Below are 16,958 nucleotides of genomic sequence, written 5' to 3' on the forward strand. Positions count from 1 at the left end.
ATAGGGATTATCTGGTGGGAGAAATGCCTTCGCAAGTAAGAAGACAGGGCTCAAACTGATGTTGTGTATATGGGTGTTTGTAGTTACAGATTTGTGTTTGCGTCGATGAGGTGCTTTGCCTTCGGTAAGTGTGCTGGGTGGGCTGAGCATAATGAAGCGTCCCATTATTGGTGACTGATAATGCCATATTGAGAGCTAATTACCTGCAACGTTGCCTCATTAACCACAACAGGACGGCACCGCCGTCGGGCGTTGGCCACAACACCCAGCCACGTCACACTGTCTCTTCATCTCCCCTCTCCTCCTTCCCCTTCCCTCCTCTCTTCTTCCTGCTCTCATCCCTACATCTTTTTCGATGGCCTTGCCTTCATTTGCTTTCCTCTACCACTCCTTCCTGTCTTTCTCGCGGATCGTACTTCATTAAAAACCTTTGAACGTCACATCTTGATGCTTTGTCTCGGCATTCCCTTCTTGATTCCTCCTTCTCCTCAATCTCTATCTCTCTCTCTCTCTTCTCAATATCAATGTCTGTCTGTCTGTCTGTCTGTCTGTCTGTCTGTCTGTCTGTCTGTCTCTGTCTGTCTCTGTCTGTCTGTCTGTCTGTCTGTCTCTTCCTTTCTAATACAGTGTAGCTCTCTCTCCTACCGTCTCCCTCTTTCTCCATGTCCCCCTCTACCTCTTTCCGCAGTCACCTTCACACTCCATTCTGGAGCAGTTGGCTTCTCTCCCCTCATCCCGTTCTCCCTCCATCCCTCCATACTGCACATGTCCACTGCCCTGCCTCTGGGCCATGCTTCCCCCCTGCGCTCTACTCGTTTATTTATGGAAATATGCTGATGGGGCTAACACAGGTTTAGAAAAAAAATACACCAGATTACAAGGAAAATAGGGAGGGAGAGAACAAGAGAGTGAGCACGTGGAAGGCAAAAGATGGGTTGGGAAGGAAGAGCGAAAGAGTGCGTACTATTAATCATTGACCTGTCATTTATCCCAAAAAGCAAGCAACCATTCATCATGGACAGTGAAGAAACAAAAAAAAAAGAGTTGAAAGAGAGAGAGGAAAAAGTATAAAAGTGTGTCACGAGTTTGGCAGTACGTAATTGGGTCAGTTGGCAAATAAAAGTGGCTGAGTTAGTGCTGAGTTTGACTTAGAGGTAATAGGCACCACATCATCCCCAGCATGAGGCTAATTGAATGCCCGGAGAGATGAGGATAGAGGGATTCGAGGCGAACCCCAAACATCCCTTCCTCCTACTGGTGCCACACTCAGCTCTTCAAACCGATCCTTTACTACGTAGGCCCACTCCATCACTCAGAATGGAATGCTAATCCTCTCCCTTCATAATACACCGTGGGATGGTAATGATAACGCCACCAAACTCCACAAGGATCTTTATCAAGGCTAAAGCTCCAGCAAACGAGAACAGTCACAAAAGTGAGAAAAAACAATGTATCATGTTTATTCTTAAATCCTCGGGGGAATGCGTCTGTCACTCTGTCACGAGGCGTTTTATTTCACAGTTGTTCTACACCGCTGGCTCAGCTGTCACAAATGTAACAGAAACGGAAAACTTGCTTGATGAAAAGAAAGAGAGAGAGAGAGAGAGAGAGAGAGAGAGAGAGAGAGAAAAGGGACGTGTCTGGCCGTTCCTCTGCCAGTCAGAGTTAAGGACAATTCACTGGTCGGGTTAATAGAATCTGTCTCTGTCAGAGGAGGTGTGTGTAGAGGGGGTGGAGAGGGAGAGAGAGAGAGAGAGAGAGAGAGGGAAAAGATACGTGCCCAAGGGACTCAGTGAGAGGACACTGAGACATCGACTGAACACCACCACTCGCAAGGCGGCCAATGATCCTTCCCTTTAGGCTGAGCGGCAAAGTAGAACACAACACAGCAACAGAGAATACCTCAGACGCTGAGGTCCTGTCACCTTTACTCCCGCTCCCTCTCTCATCATCACGCACACCTGCCACTATGGTTACGTGCACCTGCGCCTCATGACACTCACCTGGACTTCATTACCTTCCTGATTACCTCCCGTATATCTGTCACTCCTCTTGGTTCTGTCCTCAGGCGTTATTGACTTTGTTTCTGTTTCATGTCTGTATGCTTTTCGATTTTCTTGTTTTGTACTCTGTTCTATCCATTGTTAAATTTGCATGCCCTGTACTTGATTTCCGGCTCCCAGCATAGACTTTACGGAATAACTTCTCACCAATAGGAAGCAATCAGGATTTTCTTTTTTTATATATTGGTGACGTCAGGTCCAAGTCGAGCTGCCGAAGCAACCGGGGTTGCCTCAGTTGGCTCGGCAGGCTCCCATGCCTTGGCCGGCTAATCAGGCTCCCAGCATCAGCTGGCTCTACAGGTTCCCGCGCCTCAGCCGGCTCTACAGGTTCCCAGGGGTTTTATACTTTTAGTAGAAAACGGGGGTGTTCCATGACGCCTGGTAATGTCTGTGCTCACGGGGGTGTGGCCACTGACTGATTGTAAGTTACTATGAAAAACAATTATCTTTTAGAAGACTAGCATCACGTTACATCTTTCCAAAAGTATTCCTATACTCAATCATGTATTTTATACAACATTCAGATGCAAACCCCAGTTATTGAGAAGTGTATGCAAACAAAGAAACAGTCATGTGTGTCTCCTGTCCTTCATGAGGTCACCAAATGAAACAAACTCTATATGATTAAGTGTCCACGGACCACTCCAACTGGTTGGAATACAGAAATATTGTTACATTGTTCAACCTTTTGAGGTTACTGTACTGCAAAGTCTTTCTCTGTGGTAAACAAATTGATTCTCAACTTTAATTTTCGCAGAGTGGAGAAAGCAGTTTTGGTATTTACGACCGTCATAAACCTATGGTGGGAGAGAGAGAGAGAGGGGAGGCTATGATCCTCACCCAAAAGGGGCACGTCATGACAGCCGGCTCTCCAGGTTCCCACGCCTAAAGCAGACGTGACCGGCCCTCTCCTGGTCCTCGGGACCGTCCCTCTGGCCAGCGTCGTCCGGCAGCTGGAGCCGTACAACAGGGAGGGGTTACTGTCACGTTTACTCCCATTCCCTCTCTAAGACGTTCGACGTCGCCGGTTGTCTCATCATTACGCACAGCTGCCACCACCATTACGCGCACCTGCGCCTCATGACACTCACCTGGACTCCATCACCTTCTTGATTACCACCTCTGTATCTGTCACTCCAATTGGTTCTGTCCTCAGGGGTTATCGACTCTGTTTCATGTCTGTACCCTTTTCGTGTTTCTTTTTTGTACTCTGTTCTATTTATTATTACATTTGCACTCCCTGTACTTGCCTCCCGACTCCCAGCGTACACGTTACAGGTCCAACATATTAGTAGACCTGCCATGAGATTCTCAGTGGTTGTAAACACAAACAATACAGCAATATTTCACACCTCTGGGTTTATAATCAGGTATTAAAGCAGTGGGCCTAACCTATATCATGTACATCCCCATATTTCAAAAGTATTGATTCATTGTTACACAATTCAGCTGTAGTATACAGCACCTTCCAAATCCAAAAGAAGAAAGGGAAGAGAGATGATAATCTGAACTGAACAGAGACTGTTCAACCAGAGACTGCTCTCAACTAAGCTCAATTAACCTCAATCAGCAAGCAGAGTTACATTGAAAGAATGCAGAGAAAAACAATGGGCTACAGCAAAACTCATAATTCAACTAAGCACCAGTTTGATGCTGTTGGCAAACCCCTGGGAGATGAAACCAATGTACTGTATTCACAGTACACTTAAACATTCCACCAAGCGCTGTATGACATCACCGGTCTGGCCTTATTTCTAACAGGAGTAGGAGAAAGTGTATATTCGGACCGATATAAGACAAAGTACATTTTCGAATGTATTAGTCACATGCACCGAATACGACACAGGCGTGGACCTTACAGTGAAATTCTTACTTACAAGCCACTAAACAACAATGCAGTTTAAAGAATATGAATAAGAAATTGAAATGAACAAGTAATTAAAGAGCAGCAGTATAATAACAATAGCGAGACTATATACAGGGGGTACCGGGTCAATGTGCGGGGGCATCGGTTAATCGAGGTAATTGAGGTTATATGTACATGTAGGTAGGGTTATTAAAGTGACTATGCATAGATAATAACAGAGAGTAGCCGCGGCGTAAAAGAGGGGGGTGGGCAATGCAAATAGTCTGAGTAGTCATTTGATTAAATGTACAGGAGTGTTATGGCTTGGGGGTAGAAGCTGTTTAGATGCTTCTTGGACCTAGACTTGGCGCTCCGGTACCGCTTGCCGTGAGGTAGCAGAGAGAACAGTCTGTGACTTAGGTGGCTGGAGTCTTTGACAATTTTTAGGGTCTTCCTCTGACACCGCCTGGTATAGAGGTCCTGGATGGTAGGAAGCTTGGCCCCAGTGATGTACTGGGCCGTATAAATTACCATCTGTAGTGTCTTGCCGTCGGAGGCCGGGCAGTTGCCATACCAGGCAGTGATGCAACCAGTCAGGTTGCAACCAGTGCTCTCGATGGTGCAGCTGTAGAACCATTTGAAGATCTGAGGACCCATGCCAAATCTTTTCAGTCTCTTGAGTGGGAATAGTATTTGTTGTGCCCTCTTCATGACTGTCTTGGTGTACTTGGACCATGTTAGTTTGTTGGTGATGTGGACACCAAGGAACTTGAAGCTCTCAACCTGCTCCACTGCAGCCCTGTCAATGAGAATGGGGGTGTGCTCAGCCCTCCTTTTCCTGTAGTCCACAATAATCTCCTTTGTCTTGATCACATTGAGGGAGAGATTGTTATCCTAGCACCACACGGCCAGGTCTCTGACCTCCTCCCTATAGGCTTTCTCGTTGTTGTCGGTGATCAGGCCTACCACTGTTGTGTCATCGGCAAACCTAATGATGGTGTTGGAGTCGTGCCTGGTCATGAAGGACATGAGGTGTGACTCTCTCTATCTCAATTGTGAGATTCATGCGATTTCCCTCCCTCTGAGTCAAACAGGGAAACATTTGATTTCGACACTATGTACCAAATGTAAATAGAGGTGAACTTTACCTCGCCGCTATGGTAATGTGGTGCTGAGAGGTTGGGAAAGCTCAGTGCTGTATTTCCTAATAGAGGGGCAGCTGCCTCTTTGTACTAAGGTAATGTGAGAAGATAATCTCAACATGCAGTGGGACTGATAATTTGCTCTCTCTCTCTCTCTCTCTCTCTCTCTCTCTCTCTCTCTCTCATAATTCAATTCAATTCAATTCAAAAGGGGCATGGGAAACGTGTTTTCATTGCCAAAGTAGCCGCTTGGTCTCTCTCTCTCTCTTGGTTTCTTTCTCTCACCGTCTTTTTTTCCCGTTCACTCTCCCCCTCCTTCTCCCCTCTTCTTTCTGTCTGCCTTTTTGTCTTTCTCTCTTTTGTCTATCTCTTGCAATTTTCCCTCTCTCTCTCGCTCTCCCTCTCCCGTTGTTTTTCTCTGCTCGCTGGATTGCAATAGGCCCGCGCACCACTCTCTCCTGTTTCAGATGACTTCCTCCCTGAAAATCCAGTTGATGACCTGCACTAATCACCTGATGAACCGCACCAGACCACTGTCTAAAATATCAATCTGATACCTCATGTTTACCCCGCGGGAGCGATCAATACCCAGCGCCAGCCATTCTCCAGACTTCATTCCTCAAGCCCAATTGATTACATTTCATCCACTGCGCCGAGCATGGGGAGAGAGACAAATCTACGTGCTCCGTATAGGCCATTGTTAAATGGAGGCTGGCGTCAATCCAGACTGGATCCAACTCTCCTCTTCTTCTTTTTTTTTATTCTTACCAATAGTCGCCCATGGCACCGTTCGACTGAGGATCTTTGGAGCCAAAATGGTGGCCGTGCCATTGTTGAATTAGGGTGCTTCCGCTAGTGACCTCCTGAAATTGCCATAAGCTTGTTTAGTTCATGGAATGTCTCTATTGAACGGCTAGCGATTGAGCCTAGCTGCCACTAGTGGGAGGGCTACAGCCCTGGAGGAGGTCATTACACAGACTGCAGCATTAAGGCTTGCATAGTATTATAATGAATATCCCAGCGGTGCCCTTATTCACTTCACTGCCCCTCATGGATTTAAGAAAAATCGACTGCTTTAAGGAATATTATGTAATCTCTGGCACCCTTCCAATGCCTTTAAGTCCACAAGGGGAGTACAGGGAGAAATGGCTTTTAGAGAATCGGATCGCAAGACTGATATCTAGGTGTCAAAAAGTGTGTATCTGGGGCAGGAGTACCGAGCGTCTCTCGAGCAGCTTTTTCTCAAGGTTAATGGTTTGGGTAACTGGTGGGGGTTGCCAACCCTCCTGGTTTGGTGTCTCCCGGAATCCCCATTCATCTCGCATTCTCTAATTAGGCCTATACCTGCATTCCAGACACTTCTGCATACCCCTCACAAGTTGTCAGTCAGTGGGGTTGCATTTGACCTGCGACCCTGCCAACCTCTCATGGAATCTCCAAGCTTTTCCGGGAGATTTTCATCATGCCCCGAATGAAATTCAGAACTGAAATGTAAACCGTATGTTCCGTACATCTAGTCCTGTCTGTGTCCACCCCATCCTCAAATAAGGTCAAAAGGACAAACTCCAAGAATCATAAAACAGCACCCATCACTCTACCTCAACTCTCCCTCCCTCCCTCCCTCCCTCCCTCCCTCCCTCCCTCCCTCCCTCCCTCCCTCCCTCCCTCCCTCCCTCCCTCCCTCCCTCCCTCCCTCCCTCCCTCCCTCCCTCCCTCCCTCCCTCCCTCCCTCCCTCCCTCCCTCCCTCCCTCCCTCCCTCCCCCTCCCTCACCTCCCTCCCTCACCTCCCTCCTTCCCTCCCTCACCTCCCCCTCCCTCCCTCCCTCCCATGACATAAAACATTAATAACAGCGAGCTCAACGACTCTGCCGCCGTTCAGCCATGACCCGAGACGTGTCAAGAGCGCATACAGCTCAGAGCGTACGTCTCGCGGCTGGCGGTCATGTGAAGAGGGCCGAGACTCGAAGCAGACACGGAGCGGCGTGCGGCCGTGGAGAAAGATAACATTCTCTGGTGACGCCCAGCACTCTGACAGCAGGAGCCCAAGGCGGCGAGGTAGTCGTCTACCCAACAGGCTGTGTGAACGCAGACTGTCACATATAAACACCAGGGACGGGTGGCTCTAGTTCTGAAATGATATAGCACTCCGAGATAACATGAGCCTGTCGTCTTGTCTCGCTACTGGAGCACAATCAGGGCTCGGGCTGAGGGAATGGGTTTCACGCAACTTGTGATTGGATGGAAATGTCATGGTCACGGCTTGACGTTAGAGACCTATTTCTAACTGCTAAAAAACAGTGTCAGAAGAACGGGGACTATGCTATGCTATTAGCCTCGTAGAATTCAACCCCATTTGGTAACCTGGCATCAAACGGCATGCTATATAATGGTGCTTCTTTCAATGAGCCCCAAAACAAGCAAAAATAGCCAGGCGTAATAGCCAGGCGTAATAGCCAGGTGTAATAGCCAGGCGCAAAAACCATCGAATGAACATGTTGTGAAGTGATTTTAAAAGTGGATACCGAGTAAACAGAAATCTGTAGGAAGCGTAACCGATGATCTCACAAATGTTACCAAGTCCAGAGGCACGTTAACGCACAAGGAGAATTGATCTTCTCTTTCAATTTGACCATGCATTCCGTTGACTGGCTAACCAGTTTTTCCCTCATCAGATGAAACATGAAAAGGGAGACATTTATCTATCGAGCGAGATCACGTGTATACTGGCTTTATATAATCCAGGCCATGCTTCATTAACGTCCACACCCCTGTCTCCCTTTATCCAGTCTGTCATGTGACAGTATCGGAGAGCATTTCCTGTAATCTATCATATACGAATGTGCTCTTGCCTTTGTACAGCTGTAACTCTTTCTGTTGTTATTTCTCCCTTTACCCACGTGCTGTATGTGACTCGAATCACTTGAAGTGTATTCTCTTTATGACTTCTTTATGCCTCTCAATTTCTCATTCTCTTTCAATTTCCCTGTTGCTCAATCTCGTCTCTCTCGCTCGCTCTCTCACTCTCTCCCTCCCTCTCTCATTAACTTTTGAAGCATCCCTGATACCGATGAACCCAAGTCCATTGACTGTGTGGAGCATTGAGAGATTAAGTGGAACACAGATCGGGGTGGATAGAACAAGGGTGCCATCATTGGCGTCCCGTTCGAAGAAGCTGGTCTAAGAAAGTGGCTATTCGTCAAATCCGTCCCGATTTGTGTGGCCCACAACATGGTTACAAAAAAAAATCGGATTTGGATATATTTGGCTGTTTTCGCTGTTCAGAAGTTGTCTGCTAAACGCTAACTCCCGTTTCGATAAACCGGGAGGACAGCTGGCCACTTGCTGTAGAAATGGATGTTGGTAGTCAAGTCATTTTGAACTGTAGTGCAGTTTCTTGGCGATGACGACATCAACATGTATTGTGGTTGACATCGATACTAGCATTTATACTCAGATTTAACCTCCACATAGTGTGAAAAACACACGTAAACAACAACCGAAATCTAGGCTGATTGTGATGGCCAGCAATGAGGGGATTCTGGCTCTATCCACCACATGGGAACCGTGTTTCCGTGGCGTTCCCTTTGTTTTAGATGAAGTCTTACCTTATTTATTGGATGAAATGTGTCTATTAGAAGTTGCCAGCAAAGGGCAATGGCATTTTTCTCTCTCTCTAAAGGATATTATTCACTTTTGAAGCATCCCTGACACGGATGAATCCCAATTCGTTGCCTGTGTGCATGGCTGTGATGGGTTGAAATGTGTCAGGTAGCCTCGAGGTTAGAGCGTTGAGTCAGTAACCAAATGGTAGCTGGTTCAAATACTGGAGCCGACAAGGTGAAAAATCTGTCGCTGTGCCCTTGAGCAAGGCACTTCACTTGAATTTGCTCCAGGAGCGCTGTGCAATGGTGACCCTGGCTGTGACCCCACTCCCTGCGGGTGTCTCAGGGGGGAGTTGGGGATACATACATTTTTTTTAAAATCCATTACACGCTTGTGTGTTACAGGACAAATATAAATATCCCCTAAATAATAATAATAATAATAATTATATTGAAATGTGCTAGCAATGGGCAATGAAATGTCAATCCCCCCCCCCTCTCTGTTTAGTTAAATACCCTCACTGCGGAGCCACTGAGTGACAGTACAATGTACATGGTTGTACACGGTGTGCTCGCACAACCGACTGTGAGAGAATTTAACTAGAAACGTCACAACCAAGTGAAAGGGAGGGACAGGGGAGGAGAGAGAGAGAGAGAGAGAGAGCGGGATAGAGAGAGAGAGCAGGAGAGAGTGGGGGAGAGAGAGAGAGAGAGAGAGAGAGAGGGTGGGGAAGGATATATTGAGTCAAAACAGCTCTGCTTGCTCCTCAGTGTTGTGAGAGAAGAGACAGAGGACGTGTGAGAAGACAAGATGGAGCGCTGGAACAGATGAAGACTGTCACTGGGTACGTGTCTCTGTGTCTCCGCCTGTCTGTCTGTCTGTCTGTCTCTGACTGTCTGTGTGAACGAATGAGTGTGTCTGTGTGTACATGTGTGAGTGAATGAGTGTGTCTGTGTGTGCATGTGTGAGTGAATGAGTGTGCGCGTGTGTGCTGAAGAAGCTGTAAGTCAGACAGTTTGAGTTTAGGCGATGCCCTGTGTGTAAGTCTGACTTGGTGAGAGCGCGCGTGTGTCTGACGGTCTGTGTGCGTTTCTGAAAGAGGAAGTGCGTGTGTATCTTCAAGAAGCCGTAAGTCACAGTTATTTTTTCTCTTTCTCTGTGTGGTTCTAACTGAGTAAGAGTGTGTGTGCATAATTCATGTTAGAGTGGGTGCATGCGAGAGTGGACAGGTTTGCTGTGCGTACAGCCAGTGCGTATGAGTTTGGGTTTCCTAAGGAAAGACAGAGAAGTGTGGCTGTGGTAAAATGTGGGCTTTTTATTGAACCATGTCTTACATTGATGAACAATTCTGGAATGCATTCGGATGCTAGCTTAATTTGAGGCAAAACAAATGGTTTATTATCTGTCCGTGTGTCTGCTCATGTATATGTTTCTGCGTGTGTCTCTGTGTGTTTGTCTTGAGCACAGGAGGTTGGTGGCACCTTTATTGGGGAGGACGGGCTCGTGTTATTGGCTGGAGCAGAATGAGCGGTTGTATTAAATACATCAAACACATGGTTTCCTGGTGTTTGATGCCATTCCATTTACTCTGTTCCAGACATTATTGCGAACTGTCCTCCCATCAGCAGCCTCCACTGGTCTTGAGTGTGTGTGTGTGTCTTGAGTGTGTCTTGAGTGTGTGTGTGTGTCAGTGGAGGCTGCTAAAGGGAGAACGGAGTGAAAGGAATGGCATCAAACACATGGAAACCAAATGTTTGATGTATTTGATCCCATTCCACTGATTCCGCTCCAGTCATTACCACGGGCCCGATCTCTCCAATTAAGGTGCCACCAACCTCCTGTGTGTGTGTGTGTGTGTGTGGCTCCGTTGAGACAGGTAGCCCAATTCTGATCTTTTTTCCACTAATTGGTCTTTTGACTATTCACATCAGATCTTTTCACATCAGATCTTTTTGAAGAGTTGATCTGATCGGTCAAAAAAATAATAATTAGTGAAGAGAAAATATCTGAATTGGGCTGCCTGTCTAAACGTAGCCTGTGTGTCACACTGTGATCTCATTTCAATGGCCAGTAGTGTAGTCTTTCAGCAATTACAATTTACACTAGGACAGAGGTATTAAAGGATGATGAAAGGAGAGGTACTATAATTAAATGTCCTCAATAAACAATGGGATGATTGCCATTTCTACTACAGTTTACCATTGATCTTTATGTAGAAGACAATTGTTCATTTCGTAGGTGACAGCCATTGTCTGGACTGGAGAATAAAACTTCAAGCACTGTTATGCAAATATTGAGGACAAGGTGGAATGAGAGAGAGCGAGAAAGGGAGAGAGAGATAGAGAGAGAAAGTGGAAAGAGTGAAAGAGAGAAAGAGAGTTAGAGAGAATCCGAGAGAAAGATGAGGGAGAGAGAGATATAGAGAGAGAGGGAGAAAGAGAGAGAGATGCAGGGATTATCTTGTTTGTTAGAGGTATAAATAACAGTAAATAGAGAGAGAGATCAATTGAGTAGGACGATACACTGTCAAACATGAAGATATAGGGTGGCAGTGTAGCCTAGTGGTTAGAGCATTCGACTAGTAACCGAAAGGTTGCAAGTTCAAATCCCCGAGCTGACAAGGTACAAAATCTGTCGTTCTGCCCCTGAACAGGCAGTTAACCCACTGTTCCTAGGCCGTCATTGAAAATAACAATTTGTTCTTAACTGACTTGCCTAGTAAAATAAAGGTAAAAATAAATATTCGGAGATCTGATATAGTAGCACAACATTTTGACCTGAAGGTCTATTGAGATATTGGGAGTAGCTTACGTCAGCTCAGGTACTCGAAGAACAGCGTTATGTACTGTAGGAGAGGGAGGGACTAAAGACAGCAAAAGAACCAGGAAGTGAGATATACTCGATAAAGTGAGTGATACTATCGCTTGGTCTCCCACACTTCCTGCCTTTCCTCCCCTCTCATTCACATATCCCTCTTTATTTCTCTCTCTTCATCTCATCTCCATCCTCACACACACGTACGCGCGCACACACACACACACACACACACACACACACACACACACACACACACACACACACACACACACACACACACACACACACACACACACACACACACACACACCTACCTACCTAACTACCCACACACACACGCCTACCCACAGTCCCATCCGGCGGTCCACATGAGCGTATCGAAACCTCCTCCGCCCCACTCCCACTTCGCCCCCCCACCCGACTCTTCCACCTCCTCCCATCTCTCCATCCCTCCTTCCTCCTCCACCCCATCCTCCCCCGCACCTTCTCGTGCCACCTCCTCTGCTCCCAGATCTCTCCCGCCGCCCTCTCCTGTCAAGATCTCCATGCAGGAGCACTTTGCTATCAACGTGTGTCCCGGGCCCATCATGCCTATCCCGCAGATCTCTGACTTCTTCCCGCGCTTCCACGACTTTCCCATGACGCCGCCCCCGCCCCGGGAGAAGAAGATCCTCAAGGAACCAGATTTCGGATTCAACAATGGAGGGGAGACGGACGGTGAGAATAAGGAGAAAGAGAGGAAACCCACCGAGGTGGACCGGGAGGAGAGGCAAGAAGGGGCAGATTCGGACGACGATGATGAAAGTGAGTTGGGGGGGGGGGGATTTGGTGGGGCGGTCAGGGTTCAGGGGTTAGGGAAAGGAAGGCCTTTTGGGTCAAGTATGGTGTGTGTGTCTGTGTGTGTGAATCTATTTTGAGCGCCAACGCAAACATTCTCAAAATGATCCTCAATTCATCTTAATGTTTAAAATAATTAAGAACATTGCTTGGTAACACATCATTAGCCAGGGTTTTAAAGAAAGATACGTGGGCCAAATGTTCCATCTCACATCTCCAACGACATCCAATTAATATCGCATAAATCCGTGTTTTTGATCCAAGTACATTTCAACGGAATGAGCGATACACAAGCACAAATGAACAGTGTTTTATGGGTATATGAGGACGCAGAACAGAAAGGATTGGAAATGGCGAACTCTCATTTGAGAATATTTGACGATTTGTACAAATAATCCACACAATGCTTCTCACAACACATACACAACACATACACAACACATACACAACCATTGCACACTACCTTCTGGATGTATTCTAGCCACAACTGTTGTAGAAATGTTTTTTTTTTCTGTGCGTACACTCATCAAACATATACAGTGCCTTCAGAAAGTATTCATACCACTTGATTTTTCCCAAATGTTGTTGTGTAACAGCAAAAGGGATTCAAAATGGATGAACTCAATTATTTTTCTCACACATTACCACATAATGCCAAAGTGAAAAACATTTTTTGCAAATTTATTGAAAATTAAATACAGAATTATCTAACTTACAGAATTTTTCACAGCCCTGAGTCAATACATTGTAGAAGCATCTTTGGCAGCTATTACAGCTGTGCCTTTCTGGGTAAGTCTCTAAGAACTTTGCACACCTGGATTGTACAATATCTGCACATTATTCTTTAGATTCTTCAAGCTCTGTCAAGTTGGTTGTTGAAAATGTCTAGACAGCCATTTTCAAGTCTTGCCATAGATTTTCAAGACGATTTAAGTCAAAACTGTCACTCAGGAACATTCAATGTCGTTTTGGTAAGCAACTCCATAGTATATTTGGCCTTGTGTTTTAGGTTATTGTCCTGCTGAAAGGTCAATTCATCTCCCCGTGTCTGTTGGAAAACAGAATGAGCAAGGTTTTCCTCTACGATTTTGCCTGTGCTTGGCTCCGTTCCGTTTCTTTTAAAATTCGGGAAAAAAAACTATTCCTTATCTATTCCTTATCAATTACAACAATACCCATAACATGATTCAGCTACCACTATGCAAATACAGAGAGTGGTACTCTATCATTGTAGTGACTGGGTGAATTAATTCACCATTCAAAGTGTAATTAATAACTTATTATGTGACTTGTTAAGCACATTTTTACTCCTGAACTTATTTAGGCTTGCCATAACTAAGGGGTTGAATACTTCTTGCCTCAAGACATTTCAGCGTTTCATTTTTAATTAGTTTGTAAAAATGACCGAAAACATAATTCCACTTTGATGTTATAGGGCATTGTGTGTCGGCCAGTTGACACAAATCTCAATGTAATACATTTAAAAATGAAGGCTGTAAGACAAGAAAATGTGGGAAAGGTCAAGGGGCGTGAATACTTTCCTGAAGGAACTGTATGTTCTACTACACTCGTTTTGACAATTGCGTACATCCGTCGGTCAAATTGTGTAAGGCCGTAGTCAGCGTGGCTTGTGTTTTATGTGCTTGTCTTTCTGAATGGCATTATGGGTTTAACTGTGGGTGTTGAAATGAGGCTAGTTAATGAACTTTCAGTCGTGAAGTCATATACTAATGCGTTTGTCTCTGTCTGTGTGTGTGTGTTCTCTTTGAGTGTGTCTCTATATGCGTGTACGAGGATGAGCATCACAGTCCATGTGTGCACAGCTGTCAAATTCTGTATGTTCGTGCAGGTCTACGCACATAAACTCGATGGCGTCCTTGCGGTGATGTATGTAAATAAATGTGTATCCTCGTTAATCACTGAAAACAAACAAGTGCCTCAATATTCTCGCGGTTCAATCCCGACTCTCGAAGTCGCGGTTTGTTTATGTCAAAACTGGTTTCTGGGTACATTTCTCAGTGTCGCCTGGCACTGCGTGTGTTTAAGGAGAGTAATTGTGAGTTTGAGCGTCTTCGCCATCATCATTGTCTCGTGTTTCGGTGTCGCTAGAGTCACTCCAAATTTCGCCGACAGAGGGGAACACACACACACACACACACACACACACACACACACACACACACACACAGACACACACACACACACGCGGTGTGTGATTTATTTAGCTGTGTCAGAGTAATGTGATTCAGCCCTCAAGCTTATTTTCTTTCCACTCATGGCGAGTAATAAAAACAAGGCATGTTTTTTAAGAGAGTGTCAGGAAAATAAGCTTCAGCGTGTCTCGTTTCCAGAGTTGTGCAGGAGGCTGGAGTTACTGGTGTTTGTGGGGGGGTGGGGGGGGGGGGGGGGAAGGTATGCGTGTGTGCCTTTGTGTTTATGCTTATGTGCATTCATCGGTGTGGTCATCTGTGCATGAATATGTGTTTATGCACATTAAATTCATTTATACGCACTTTTATTCAGGCTGTCTTCACAGCCAGGTCCAAACCAACGGCCAATAATGGACCTTCTGAATGAATTGTTCTGTTTTACAGCTTATTTGGGCACCCTGGAGTTCACCCTGCTCTTTGATCACGAGAACAACTGTCTACACTGTACAATCCACAAGGCCAAGGTAAGAAACTCAAGCCTATACACCCTATACAGACTATTCTAAACAAGACTCCACGCTAAGCCATGTCCCCTCTACACAAAGCGTCCAGAATCAAAGTGCAGTCGGCTTAAGCGCTATCCAATCCACTGCAAGCCTTAGGTTAGCGTTGCAGCGTCGAAAGCCACTCCAGATATCTTTTCCGCGGAGACAGGCTTAGCTCTAACCCAGAACATCGAGCCAAGTCATGAAGACAATGGCGCTTGCCTAGAAAACCCGGGAACTCTACTCTGTGAGAGAGAACCAAGGTTTATCTCTTGACAATGAGGCAGAGTTAAGTATTGATGCGATCCGGGCTAGGGAGATCGATTTGGCATTCAGTCCACACCAGGCGAACATATTATATACACCCCTTATGGGTATTATGGTAGATGTGAAGCTGAGATGCACCCATTCAATAATATACACAGACTAAACACGTGTCCCGAATGTTACCCCATTCCTTATTGACCAGCGCTATATGGGTCCTCTTCAAAAGTAGTGCACTCCATAGCGAATATGGTGCTATTTGGGATCCAGCCGTAATCCTGTGCCTTCCTACTAGGGCATTTCGGGGAGTTGCTGTCTTTTGTCCTTTTTTGGGAGGTGATTGACTGTGTTCATACCCAGATAAGTACCTCAACCCAATGGAAATCATTGGTAGTTCTGGAACACCTTACATATAAACAGACTAGCCTGAGAAATGATGAACTTAAAATGAAAACGATTTGAGTAGAATGGCATGCGACACAATAGACAAAACAAGAGTAGAGTTGAACAGCAAAGGACATAATGTTCTTTGTCATGCCCTGACCTTGTCTGGCTTCCAGCCTGTATTGTACGACTGTATGTCGTGTGTATGATAGCTAAACCTTGACCAAGTGTGCTCTGTGTGTGCACGTGCCTATGTGTGTGTGTGTGTGTGTGTGTGTGTGTGTGTGTGTGTGTGTGTGTGTGTGTGTGTGTGTGTGTGTGTGTGTGTGTGTGTGTGTGTGTCTATGTGTGTGTGTGTCTATGTGTGTGTGTGTCTCACTATATATATATGTGTGTGTGTGTGCATGCGTCTGTAACCATGCCTGTGTGTGTCTCCACAGGGACTAAAGGCCATGGACTCCAACGGACTGGCCGATCCATACGTCAAGCTCCACCTCCTGCCTGGAGCAAGCAAGGTCACTACAACCTTCCTAATCCCTCATCAGCTTCCATATTAGTGGAACCCAGTGTGTTAGTCGTGTGCGTGTTTCTTTCCACTGAAACAGCATCACAGTGAAGTGCTAAACGGTCTTACCTAAACCACCATAACATATCGAACAGACGGGAGAGTGCTTCCTGACGCCAGCAGTAGCACGGCACTTAAGAGTCATAGAAATTATTGCCATACTTTCACGGACATAGTCAATTTTAAAATAAATCCATTTTGAAATGAATCCAGTTGCATATATTATGGATAATGTGTTGAATTTTGAGTGCTTCTCTGCTGTTTAGTGGACAGACAATACCACCTGTGTGTTTGGCCAAAGCACTGTGTAACGCTGAAAGAGGGAATGGGTGTAGAGTCAGGCGCAGAGAGCAGAGGATACAGGAAAAAACAGCTTTAATGTCCAACCGAAACCGTACAATAGGTGACCCCGAACACAGGCGTAATACACTCCACCTAAGTACACACTGGTATCTAACCAGCGGAAAACACACAATAATAAAGAACACCTCTTACATAACAGAAACAAGCCCGCACATACACAAGCGGGCTAATCGGACTTAAATAACACCAACGTAAAAACCCCAACAAGAAACAGGTGAAAACAATTAGACAAAACCAAACAAAAAGGGAAAAGGGATCGGTGGCAGCTAGTAGACCGGTGATGACGACCGCCAAGCGCCACCCGAACGGGAAGGGGAGCCACCTTCGGTGATATTCGTGACACACTGGGTTTAATCAGGGTTTTCCATAAGCGTCGGC

General features: G+C 45.8%; 1 protein-coding gene across 2 annotated transcripts in view; it reads left to right on the forward strand.

Moving 5' to 3' along the window:
* The first annotated feature begins 9,352 nt into the window (after positions 1-9,352).
* The window catches only part of LOC135506740 (double C2-like domain-containing protein beta), a 52,417-nt gene continuing 44,811 nt past the window's right edge, over positions 9,353-16,958 (forward strand). For both annotated transcript variants that reach the window (XM_064926088.1, XM_064926089.1), the window contains exons 1-4: positions 9,353-9,499; positions 11,823-12,276; positions 14,904-14,983; positions 16,093-16,167. In XM_064926088.1, coding sequence (XP_064782160.1) covers positions 11,841-12,276; positions 14,904-14,983; positions 16,093-16,167 — 591 coding nt within the window. In that variant the 5' untranslated portion in view covers positions 9,353-9,499; positions 11,823-11,840. The remainder of the gene's footprint in view (positions 9,500-11,822; positions 12,277-14,903; positions 14,984-16,092; positions 16,168-16,958) is intronic.

This window comes from Oncorhynchus masou, chromosome 20 (genome assembly GCF_036934945.1).
Source record: "Oncorhynchus masou masou isolate Uvic2021 chromosome 20, UVic_Omas_1.1, whole genome shotgun sequence".
Lineage (NCBI taxonomy): Eukaryota > Metazoa > Chordata > Actinopteri > Salmoniformes > Salmonidae > Oncorhynchus > Oncorhynchus masou.